Raw genomic sequence first — 12178 nt, 5'->3', positions numbered from 1 at the left:
CCATTAAACATTACATGTATATTTACATGCATATCTTTAATTCAAAAAAAAATATCGTCCTTCAGAATTCTTACTTTAGTGAGAATCCAGTCAGCGTCAGCGACGGCTCTTTGGATGATCAACTGTATCCTCTCAGGGTCCTCTTCATCTGAGTGGCTGTTGTAACCCTGGAAACACAATAACAAGCACCACCATCATCATCATTACCACCACCATCACCATCATCACCACCACCACCATCATTACCATCACCACCACCATCATCACCACCACCACCATCATCACTACCACCACCATCACCATCATCACCACCATCATCATCATCACCACCACCATTACCACCACCATCATCACCATCATCACCACCATCATCACCATCATTACCACCACCACCACCACCATCATCATCACCACCACCATCATCACCACCACCATCATCACCACCACCATCATCATCACCATCATCATCGTCACCATCATCATCATCATCACTTTAATCTGTTTCCGTTGTCATGGAGAAATGAAGGAACACATGGCTCGTCAATCAAACACAGTCAAACAGTACCAAGGCTGTCGGCCAATCCCGTCGCTGGAAATGACATCAGAAAACTTCAGGTGTTCCTTCAGTGAGGAAGAGAACAGACCGCCCTCACCTGGTGACCCCAGTGAGCTTTAAGAGGTCAAAGGTCAGTTTGTGTAGAGTGGCGATGACTCATGAATGAGTTGACTGGGAAATTTATCTGCAACTATTGTTGTGCAAATCATATTGAGTGCACCGGTGAAACTTTTCAGCACGCTTTTAGTGGGTTTGTTGTCATGTTGGAGAAGCCAGTTGCCATGGCGACACAGTTCAGGTGGTTCACAGTGAATGTTCCCCTCAGGAGGTCCCAGTAGAACTCGGTGTTGACAGTCTGACTCTGAAACCCAGCTGGTGTCTCCTGACCTGACGCTCCTTCTTCGGTCTGGGACGGTGAAGCTCCGCCCCTCTTGAAACGTGATGTCACCACAACACCTCGCTGGGTCGTCGCTTCATCGCCGTAGACTTTCTGGACATTTCAAGGATCTCTGATGACCGTTTACAGAGTTTGATATAAATCAGATTTTCCTGCTCCAGTTTCAGGTCCGTGGTGACATCAGCTATTCATGTTGGTCAGGTGACTAAATTTGTACCCAGGTACGAAGGTTAAACCTCTGAACCTCCTGGTTGCCCCTCAGATATAAAACCCAGATGAGGTAATGTCCAACCAGGTACCGGTGCACAAGACGACCTCACCTGTCTGATGGCGTGTCGGTAGTGCTGCCGCATCGCTGTGGACGGGAGGAGCCTGCAGCACCTGAGCAGGTACCGATAGAGCTGCACCGGAGTCTGGATCAACTCGGCTCCGAGTAACGGCAGCATCGCTTCCTGCTGCGGTCCAACTGCTGCTGATGAAACCAGAGGAAGTGAGTTCAGATCGGTGCCATGACAACCTGACAGCATGACATGTCAACAAACACTACCTGAGACAGGCAGGTGCCCTCACAGCTGCACTGACACAGGACATAATAACGTGACGTCATTGAGGAGCACTCAATCTGATCCGAGCAGATATTTCACTTCATGTGAGTAAATGTGTATTTCTTGTATTTCCTGCCTCACATTTAGACATCAGTATGGATTCCTGAAACCAGAAGGAGGCCTCAGCTCCAGCTCACTGATATGTTCCTGTTCCTAAAGTTAGTATTTTGACATTCCAGCACTTTAATGAAAGAAAACAGCTCAAAGCTATAACAGAAGAAAAGCAGTAGATAAAACAGTTCTGCTAAAAGATCCCGATTAGCAGAAACAAAGTTTTATTGTCAAAAATACACGATACAAACATTTTAACCTTTTATTCTGGTGGAAAAGAAGAAAGCTCCTTTAACCTCACGTGACCCTGTTAGCTTAGTCACATGGTTGTAACCATCGTAGATTAAATATAGCCTAGCTGGCTAACCAGGACAGACAGCGTTAGTTTCCATGACAACACAGTTGGTCTTACGGTGTCTGTTGGATGTCAGCAGCTCCTCCACATCCTAAACTCCTCCTGGAGTCACTTCATCAAACTCCTCACTGAAGCCGCCATAGACGTTATATACAGCCGGACTCCGGAAGTACGCAGTCCTGCTTCTTCTTCTACGGTGATAATTATGTTAGATAGAAACACTGGCGCCCTCTGCTGCCGGCTCTGTAAACCTAAACACAGCCCATTTTTTACCACTGATGGAGTGACGAAAAGTTATCAATGACTTTTTCTCATAACTTCTGTTTTATGATAGTTTTTAGCTTTTACTCTACGTAACATCCTGCTCCAACCAAACACCTGGAAAAGTTTCAAAAAATTTCCAATTATTTATTTATGGACTTCACTAACATACCTCAGACTGTTTCTAAAAGAGTTCGTAGCTTCAGGTCTGTAAAATGTTTCCGATCCAGAAGTGTCTTCAGCTGCAATACCAGCGAGTGCCACTAGAGGTCGGCTCCAAAAAGCCTCCGGCTCCATAGACTCCCATTCAACTTCTCTCATCAAATCCAAAGTGAATAAAATGTGTCCATCAGTTATCTCGGTGTTGTTAGCTAAAGTCACTCCTTCTTCTTAGTTTTCTGGAGGTCCATCTGAAAATAATCCCTCATTCATTAGAAAAGAAGATTCAAGAAGACCTGTTTTTGGGGGCGTGTCTGTTTGATTGGACCTCTCTTCAGCACCATGCTCAGTATTTTGCTCGTGTGTTTGTAATTGTGTCCTGAAACATAAATAAATATATAAATATATCTGAACTAGTGTGACTGTGATCGCAGCGATGCTGTCTGCAGGTGTGACTCCGCCCCTGTGTTGGTCTCTCTCCCTCAGGTACGGCTTTGAAGGCGTGATCCTGTCCATCTACGGCATGAACCGCTCTGAGCTGGAGTGTCCAGGGAAGGTGTGCAAGTTCCAGCAGCCCGAGGAGGTTCTGCAGCTGCTGGACGTGGAGGACGCCAAGCTCTACGTCGACTTCATCGTCCTGGGGGTCTTTTTCATCCTCCTGCGACTGGCCACTTACCTCGTCCTGCGCTACAAGGTCAAGTCCGAGAGATAGTTTCCCTCCCGGCCCGTTCAAGTCGTCCCAGAACTTGTCCCGTGCACAAAGAACACGTCACGTCATGTGGGGAGTTTGTTTCGTTTCATGTTGCTGCTAAACGGACAGAACACATCCTGACTCTGAGGAGGAGGCGGAGTCATCTCATAACTCATCGTATACCTGTTTTACCTCATCAAGATCGGTGAGATCCACCTCTGGCTCCTCCCCCAGCTCGTCCAAATATGGTCACTTCCTGCTCCAAACCGCTCCGAACTAGCAAAGATGGTGACGGACAGAATCTGAACTGGAGGATTCATAACGTTCACAAACCAACGATGACATCACTGATGGCATCACTGATTATCATATATGCAACTGCTTAGTTATATTTTCAGTCGATTTTATATCCCAATATGAAGGTGGAGAAATAAAATTGTCGTGGACAAATACTGAACCAATTATTTATTTTTAATTTGATTTCAGATTAAAGGTCCAGCGCTGCTCTCACATTCAGAGGTCAGTTGTGTCCGTTTCCTTCACTCAGCTCTGCTTCTTCATGTTCACATGTTCAGTAGGAGAGAGTCTGGGAAGTTTCAGCAGGCGTGATGGAGACGTCACTACAAACTCAGCACGAATAGAACAACTCGAGAGCTGAATAGACCTGAATAGACGGATCAATTCAGCCATTATGAAACATGACAGCAGAAGTCCTCTCTGTCCTCTCAGAGCCTCCATGAGAGCTTCATGTTGTACTTAGTGGTGACGCTGTGAGGAGGCAGAGCAGCAGGATGGGGGGGATGGAGAAGCACTTCCTCAGGACGAAGCACACGGCTGGTTTAAGAAAGTTAGATCTGCTGCTCCTGACTGGTCTTACTGGACGATGGAAGGACTACTTTGGAGAACTCGTGGACCTGACTGAGGATGAAACCTGAGAGGAAATCTGATATCTGAGACTCACTGACGGGTGGATCGGTGCTGATCAGGATCTGAGCCTGCAGGTCACCTTCAAACAGCCTGAGATCTGAAGGTTTCCTCCTCAGAGATGGTTGAACACCTCAGAGCTCTGAGGAGGTTGTCGTGTTTTGTCAGGAAGAAACCGGAGTAACTGCATCAGTGGGATGAATGTTTATTGGAATATGAGTTTACATACAGTAGCTGTACAGAACTCCTTTGTTGTGTTCAGACCAAACGCAGTGACTGGTCGTCTCGTTACTGACGGCGGCTCCAGTTCGACCGTCTGTAACTGGGAGGATTCGCTGTGCGTTTGTTCTGAACGCAGCAGGACAGTGTTAGCTGTTAACATATGTTTCAACAGAGAAGAAATTAATCACAAAAAATAACACAGTAAATAAAATATGAACATACTTTCAGTCCTGTTGAATTCTCTTTGGTTGCTCTCAGTATCCTGCTGATGTACATCACATGTGGTTCAAATAAAGCTCAGATAGCACCAAACATGCTGCAGGAGCATGTTGTGTTCAAGACTGAGTGAAACTGTAATAATACATGAAAACTCGATTAAATACATCATAATAACTGCATATGCATGGAATACTAAAGATAATACAGAACAACATCACATGTTCAAACCATAACAACTTTAACTGCAACTAAGATTTCAAAGATTTTAAAGGTTATATGAATAAATACAGAATTTCTTTCAGCAATCACAGCAGAACTTCATTTACAACTATTAACGTGCAAAAAACATGATTTACTGCAGCTCAGACGTTTATTTGATTTCACTACGCAGGAAGGAAACATTCAGTCACATGACAACGAGAATATAAAACCAGAACAAACTGCTCTGCTCAGATGTGACGTGATCTTCAGCGATCAGGAACATCACGTGTGTTCTCCAGTGCAACAGTTCATCCTGTGGTTGGTTCGGCTTCTATGTAAACACGATATGTTCTAGAGGGTCCGTTTCACTGGAGAAGGTTCTGCTGCTGCATCCCAGCGCCTCCTTCTGGTCCGACTGTAGAACAGTTGAGGACGTACCACTGTGTGGTGCACAGAGGGAAGTCTTGATGAGGTAAAACAAGTGTACGATGAGTTATGAGATGACTCCGCCTCCTCCTCAGAGTCAGGATGTGTTCTGTCCGTTTAGCAGCAACATGAAACGAAACAAACTCCCCACATGACGTGACGTGTTCTTTGTGCACGGGACAAGTTCTGGGACGACTTGAACGGGCCGGGAGGGAAACTATCTCTCGGACTTGACCTTGTAGCGCAGGACGAGGTAAGTGGCCAGTCGCAGGAGGATGAAAAAGACCCCCAGGACGATGAAGTCGACGTAGAGCTTGGCGTCCTCCACGTCCAGCAGCTGCAGAACCTCCTCGGGCTGCTGGAACTTGCACACCTTCCCTGGACACTCCAGCTCAGAGCGGTTCATGCCGTAGATGGACAGGATCACGCCTTCAAAGCCGTACCTGAGGGAGAGAGACCAACACAGGGGCGGAGTCACACCTGCAGACAGCATCGCTGCGATCACAGTCACACTAGTTCAGATATATTTATATATTTATTTATGTTTCAGGACACAATTACAAACACACGAGCAAAATACTGAGCATGGTGCTGAAGAGAGGTCCAATCAAACAGACACGCCCCCAAAAACAGGTCTTCTTGAATCTTCTTTTCTAATGAATGAGGGATTATTTTCAGATGGACCTCCAGAAAACTAAGAAGAAGGAGTGACTTTAGCTAACAACACCGAGATAACTGATGGACACATTTTATTCACTTTGGATTTGATGAGAGAAGTTGAATGGGAGTCTATGGAGCCGGAGGCTTTTTGGAGCCGACCTCTAGTGGCACTCGCTGGTATTGCAGCTGAAGACACTTCTGGATCAGAACCATTTTACAGACCTGAAGCTACAAACTCTTTGATAAACAGTCTGTGTTCAGCGCTGCAACTTAAACCACTTTTTGATTCCCCAAAATCGACTTTTTTAGATGACAAATTGATGTCATAGTTTTTTTAACGTAACCAGTTGGTTGATGATGTAATCCACACTGCATCACGTGTTGTTGTTGCTGTGAACTGAAGTGTTGCAGGTTTCTCACCTGACATACGACACGTAGGAGCTCCACTGCAGGTACTTGGGGATCGTGTCGAAGTTGACGAAGAATCCAGAGAACAGCAGCACTGGGATGGCAGTGACCGGCCCAACGAACGTGGCCACCTATGGAGGGAAACCATCCGTCTGACATGTGTAACACAAGCCCAGAGAACACACGTGTGGTGAAAGCTGCGGTACCTGTAGAGAGGTGGAGGCAGCGCCGACCAGCAGGCCCAAGGACTGGGCTACCAGGGCCGTGCAGGTGGACAGGGCGATGAAGAGCAGGTAGCGGGTGGCCTCGGGGGGCTGCTCCGTCATCCAGTACACTATACTGCAGTACATGATGGGGCAGATCACCTGGAAGAACACCTCAATATCAGCTGGAGGGAGAGAAGAGTTCACCCCCAGAGGAAGACATGGCTAACTACAAGGCTAACTACAAGGCTAACAAGGCTAACTACAAGGCTAACTACAAGGCTAACAACAAGGCTAACAAGGCTAACTACAAGGCTAACTACAAGGCTAACAACAAGGCTAACTACAAGGCTAACAAGGCTAACTACAAGGCTAACAACAAGGCTAGCTATATGGCTAACAATAAGGCTAACAACAAGGCTAACAACAAGGCTAGCTAGAATGCTAACAACAAGGCTAGCTAGAATGCTAACAACAAGGCTAACTTCAAGGCTAACAGTAACTGTTAACTAAGACAGCTGTAATAAAGGGATATAAAGGATTATTGTTAGTAAAAGACAATAACGATGATATTGACACCTTGTGGATTAAATAGTTAGCAACATGATAACTGTGAGGATGCTATCGACTTGATAGTCGGTCAGCTGACAGTTGAAGCAGGTGAACTTCATGCTGAGAGGAGGAAGTCTGTTGTGATGTCTCTCTTGATATAAACTTCTCTCGTGCACATGAATGAATTAAAACATGGGAGCGATACAGCAAATCGTGGTCTGGATTTAGTCATTTGTGGGAGGATTTAATGTGTTTTCCCTCTATGGCCCCTCCGGCTCGCCGAATGAAAGACAGCTGATCTGAGTTCCTCTCTGGGCTCCAACCAGTCGGACCTGTCAACACGTTTCTCGACTCATCTGTCGCTCATAGGATGCTTTTGGTTTTTTGTTCTCAAACCTGCCTCCAACAGTGAGGTCAACATCACTGACATCACATTTCTACTGTCCTCTTACACCTCCTGATCTGCCCTGTGATTGGCTGATTGGACCGCTGCATGAGTGAACAGGTGTTCAGGTGTTCCTCATTAACAGCTTAGAGTGAGTAGATAAGTATCTGCACACAACAAGGAATGATCTCCTGTATCTGTCACAAGGACAGATACAGGAGATCATTCCAGATACAGGAGATCATTCCAGATACAGGAGATCATTCCTGATACAGGAGATCATTCCAGATACAGGAGATCATTCCAGATACAGGAGATCATTCCTGATACAGGAGATCATTCCTGATACAGGAGATCATTCCTGATACAGGAGATCATTGCAGATACAGGAGATCATTCCTGATACAGGAGATCATTCCTGATACAGGAGATCATTCCCGATACAGGAGATCATTCCAGATACAGGAGATCATTCCAGATACAGGAGATCATTCCTGATACAGGAGATCATTCCCGATACAGGAGATCATTCCCGATACAGGAGATCATTCCCGATACAGGAGATCATTCCAGATACAGGAGATCATTCCTGATACAGGAGATCATTCCAGATACAGGAGATCATTGATACAGGAGATCATTCCAGATACAGGAGATCATTCCAGATACAGGAGATCATTGATACAGGAGATCATTCCTGCCGACCGCAATAAGACTGTACAATAACTCACCTCTGGCAAAATCCATCACACAACAATAACACTGTTGTCTGTGTTTCTTGGTTGTTTGTATATAATATATATAGATATATACTGTACTGTATATACTGTATATACTGTGCATTTTATATTTTATATTTTTTTACTGCTATTTTATTGCTTTTCTATTGTTCTATTATTATCTTATTGCTTCTGTATGCTGCTGTAGCGAAAACATTTCCCCTCGGGGATTAATAATACCTTACCTTACCTAACCTAACCTAACCTAACAAACAAAGTAGAAACACTGTCCCAAACCCTGGCAGTGCCTCTGTCCAACACCGGAGGGCAGTGGTGTGCAGCTGTGCACATGTATGTTACTGCGTGTTCCTCAGCAGTCCAGCTCACCTGGAAGGGGATGTCAGCCATGGTCTTGGCCAGGTAGTAGGCTTTCAGGCTGTACCAGTAGTTGAGATGCTCCCTCAGGAACACAGACATCTCCAGAGGAACTGCAGGATGGAGCAGAAGGTGTTTCCACCCACACGTCAGTATGAACTCGCACATCCTCAGACACCTCTGTGATTGGCCGTATGAAGAATAAACAGAATGTAAACACGTCAACTTCCTGTCGATCATACTCACAGGTTAACACGGTTGGCATGAGTGCTCCGAACATGAGGAAGAGCATAGAGAAGAAGAGAAATCCAGTGTTGTTAAAGACCTTGCTGGCATCATTGCCAATGTTGAGATAGAGCAAACCTATTAACACACCTATGGAGATGTGGGACATCAGTCTGAGGTGGGTCAGAACCTGAGAACAGAACAGCACAGAGGACAACATGCAGGTTCAAACTGCCTGACAGCTCGGTTTAACTTGCAGGTGTCAGTTGTGCTGCTGTGAATGATGTCACCCACCTGGTCCCGACAGATCGTGATCAGAGTTCTCTTGAACAGGATGCAGAACTGGGTCAGAGTGCTGGTGGCAAATGTATGACTCTCTATGTGGCCGGCATCCTGAGGGAAGAGGAAGATCACCATCATCATCATCATCACCATCATCATCATCATCATCATCACCATCATCATCACCATCATCATCATCACCACCATCATCATCATCATTATCACCATAACCATCATCACCATCATCACCATCATCACCATCATCATTATCATCATTGTTTTCTGGAGGTCCATCTGAAAATAATCCCTCATTCATTAGAAAAGAAGATTCAAAAAGCCCGATTTTTGGGGGCGTGTCTGTTTGATTGACAGGCCTGTGGTGCAGTCAGGTTACAGCTATCGGTGGGCGGGACGTAGTATCGTCAGGTTTCAGATCAGATCAGTCAGATCCACCGCTGGCTCCTCCCCCAGCTCGTCCAAATATGGTCACTTCCTGCTCCGAACCACTCCGAACTAACAAAGATGGTGACGGACAGAATCTGAACTGGAGGATTCATAACGTTCACAAACCAACGATGACATCACTGATGGTGGATGACGTCACTGATGGTTGCTGGTTGACTTGGAAATAGCTGCAAACTACATATATCCTCTATCCTTTAATGGGTTGTGGGCGGGCTGGAGGCGGGGCTCATCCTGGACAGGTTGCCAGTCAATCACAGGGCTCTTGCACCATGTTTCATATTAACTACAACAGCTGCATGTCTCTGCTCTGTGATTGTCGTCTCCACCAACAGTTCTTTTCTTCTATCTCTATGCTGTCCTTTTCTCTCTCTGCTCTCCTCTCACCCCAACTGGTCGAAGAAGATGCTCCGCCCACCTCTGTGTCTGGTTCTGTTAACAGATGCTCCGCTCACCTCTGATCCTGGTTCTGTTAACAGATGCTCCGCCCACCTCTGATCCTGGTTCTATCGGAGGTTTCTTTCTGTTAAAGGGAGTTTTTCTTCCCTCTGTTGGAGGTTTTTCTCCCTTAAAGAGGAGTTTTTTCTTCCTAGCATATGTGGGAATTATTGAATTGTTGAATTGTTGGTTTCTCTGTATAATATTGTAAAGTCTTGCTTCAAAGACTTTAATGTGTTAAGTGCCATGAAATAACCTGTGTTGTGATTTGGCGCTATAGAAATAAAATTGATTTGAATTGAATTGAACTACCATTACAAAGCTCTGAGAACTTGAGTCTGACACAGCTCAGGATCTTCCATGACAGAAACAGTCTTTGGAGTTTAGTAGAGCGAACATCCCCAAACAAATGAACAAATAACACAATAATTTCCACAAAGTGATTTACGTCATCGTCTACGTACCATGGGGCACTTTGTTGCACACACTGATGGGCCGTTAGTGTCGCACTGATTCTTCTTCTCCTCCATTGCACACATCCCACCTTGGACCGCCTCGAACAGCACCGGGTTCAGGTCTCCGTACTCTCCTGAGGCCACTTCAATGACTGGAGCAGAAAGACATGCAGAGGATGAAGGGGGTGCTCATGAGCAGTGAAAAGGTTGAAGCCCAGGACGACCTACTGAAGTCTGCAGGGTTGTGGTAGGTGGGACAGTAGAGGCCCAGAGTCTTCAGGTAGGGGATGAGGTACGGGACGGAGCCTTTGTAGATGCACTGACCCTGGCTGAGGATGTAGAGCTGTGGAGGAACACAGCGGTCAGCGCTGGTGTGTGTCTGCATTAAAAAGATAGTGGGTCATCCATTCATACACACACACCTTGTCAAACATCTCAAACAGTTTGGCGCTGGGCTGGTGGATGGTGCAGATGATGGTGCGTCCTCCCAGGGCCAGTGAACGCATCAGGGACACCACCTGGTAACAGGACACGCTGTCCAAGCCGCTGGAGACAGGATGACACACACACACACACACACACACACACACGAGTGACCCTGATGTCCTCCATTAAAGATGAGATGTCAGTGTTTGTCATGAATGTGTGATATAATGCTAGCTTAGCTTAGCATAAAAACTGGACACACGACGTCCCAAGAAACAAAGTCCACCTGCCAGCACATGTAAAACTCATCGGATCCTGTTTACTTAAAGACAAGCTGCAGAACGACATCCAGACTCTCTGCTGGATCTCTGCTGGTCACCATCATGTTAACCCTTTCCGACCAGAACCAGGACCTGGTTGTGTCTGCTAATAAAAACCCAACCCGTCCCTTCTGCTCAGTGATACGCTGATTAAAATGGAGGCAGCGTTGGAGTTCATTTCTGTTGCATCCAATTTGATAAAGTTGCAGCTGAGAGGTTTTACAACATGTTTCCTGACTTGTGGATCTCTTACAGAGTGAATTTCTTCTCTCAGGAGGAAAATTTTAAAAACTGCCCTTTGATGGTTTAAGTTCAGTGATAGATGTTCTGTTAATATTTGGGTTCCAACAGTTGAGGCGGGACCGTGTTGAACAGATCCAGACTCACTACTCCGAAGACCTGCAGCTTATTAAGCTTCAACCGATCAGTACTAATCACCATGTGTCTGCTGAGACTCAACCACCATAATTGGAACCACTATAATGTTATAATGCTTAGCCACGCCCACTGGCCTCTGATTGGTCCGCCCTTCAACAGGGTTTCCAGACTATATTTACATCAAAGACCAAGCTGGCTACCAAAATGGACCTTTAAAGCAGAGGTGTCCACACTTTTCTGGCTCAACGTGATCTACCCAAAAAAAAAGAATAAATTCCATTGCTAGCCAACACAGGGACACTCAGGGTATCTGCCCCGGGGTTTGCGTGCTAATAACTAGGCACGTTATTTTTAAACAAAGTGGACTGTAGTGTCGGCTCTATGTCGGAGACAGTACAGAAGTCAGTTGTGATTTGGAAGTTGAAAACGTTTTGTTGAACAGAGAAACAATGAGAATCATCAGAAAAGGAAATTATTTTTTAATACGCAGCATGTTGTGAAGCGATCGGAACTTCAGACGTGCTTCAAACAAGAGTAGCAGGTCTGGAGATGGAGGCGGAGCTAAATGCAGAGTGTAACAGTTATTAAATCTGATGCAATGCTTCATTACATAGACGAGGCTCTGACAGCTGGAAAGCAGTTTCATGGGATGTCTCATACTTTTCTCTGTGAGGAAGAGTTCAGTTTGATTTTTGGAACAAAGTGCGATTGACCAACAAACATGTTGAGGTCGACCTCCTGGGACCACCTGCTGTGAAGGCTCATATCATCACACAGCAACTGGCCACAAACACCAAGAGGCCTGATCATTCATGTAGAAAAC

The 12178-nt window shown here is 45.7% G+C and overlaps 3 protein-coding genes across 4 annotated transcripts in view; 1 reads left to right on the top strand and 2 right to left on the bottom strand.

Annotated features, from left to right (window-relative positions):
- lyrm9 (LYR motif containing 9) overlaps positions 1 to 2112 on the bottom strand; it is a 2306-nt gene extending 194 nt beyond the window's left edge. The window contains exons 1-3 of one of the 2 annotated variants that reach the window (XM_069722530.1): positions 2022 to 2112; positions 1274 to 1425; positions 75 to 167 (exon numbers count right to left, since the gene is read on the bottom strand). In XM_069722530.1, the coding sequence (XP_069578631.1) occupies positions 75 to 167; positions 1274 to 1399 (219 nt within the window). In that variant the 5' untranslated portion in view covers positions 1400 to 1425; positions 2022 to 2112. The remainder of the gene's footprint in view (positions 1 to 74; positions 168 to 1273; positions 1426 to 2021) is intronic. The other variant, XM_069722531.1, reaches the window with a different exon arrangement.
- LOC138635166 (ATP-binding cassette sub-family G member 4-like) lies at positions 1529 to 3374 on the top strand. Its single transcript, XM_069722532.1, has 2 exons — positions 1529 to 1602; positions 2871 to 3374. Coding segments are annotated over exons 1-2 (228 nt in total). The 5' UTR covers positions 1529 to 1600; the 3' UTR covers positions 3097 to 3374.
- An 829-nt stretch (positions 3375 to 4203) lies between these two features.
- Positions 4204 to 12178, bottom strand: part of LOC138635147 (ATP-binding cassette sub-family G member 4-like) — a 30515-nt gene continuing 22540 nt past the window's right edge. The window contains exons 7-15 of the mRNA XM_069722504.1: positions 10654 to 10777; positions 10460 to 10574; positions 10241 to 10383; positions 8889 to 8987; positions 8616 to 8784; positions 8382 to 8482; positions 6342 to 6500; positions 6148 to 6266; positions 4204 to 5510 (exon numbers count right to left, since the gene is read on the bottom strand). Coding sequence (XP_069578605.1) covers positions 5285 to 5510; positions 6148 to 6266; positions 6342 to 6500; positions 8382 to 8482; positions 8616 to 8784; positions 8889 to 8987; positions 10241 to 10383; positions 10460 to 10574; positions 10654 to 10777 — 1255 coding nt within the window. The 3' untranslated portion in view covers positions 4204 to 5284. The remainder of the gene's footprint in view (positions 5511 to 6147; positions 6267 to 6341; positions 6501 to 8381; positions 8483 to 8615; positions 8785 to 8888; positions 8988 to 10240; positions 10384 to 10459; positions 10575 to 10653; positions 10778 to 12178) is intronic.

This window comes from Brachyistius frenatus, unplaced genomic scaffold (assembly GCF_029030835.1).
Source record: "Brachyistius frenatus isolate BFR_SWC_R1_liver_20210118 unplaced genomic scaffold, ASM2903083v1 Contig_294, whole genome shotgun sequence".
Classification (NCBI taxonomy): Eukaryota; Metazoa; Chordata; class Actinopteri; family Embiotocidae; genus Brachyistius; species Brachyistius frenatus.
Note: the sequence above shows the minus strand (reverse complement) of the source record. Positions and strands in the feature narration are given on the sequence as shown.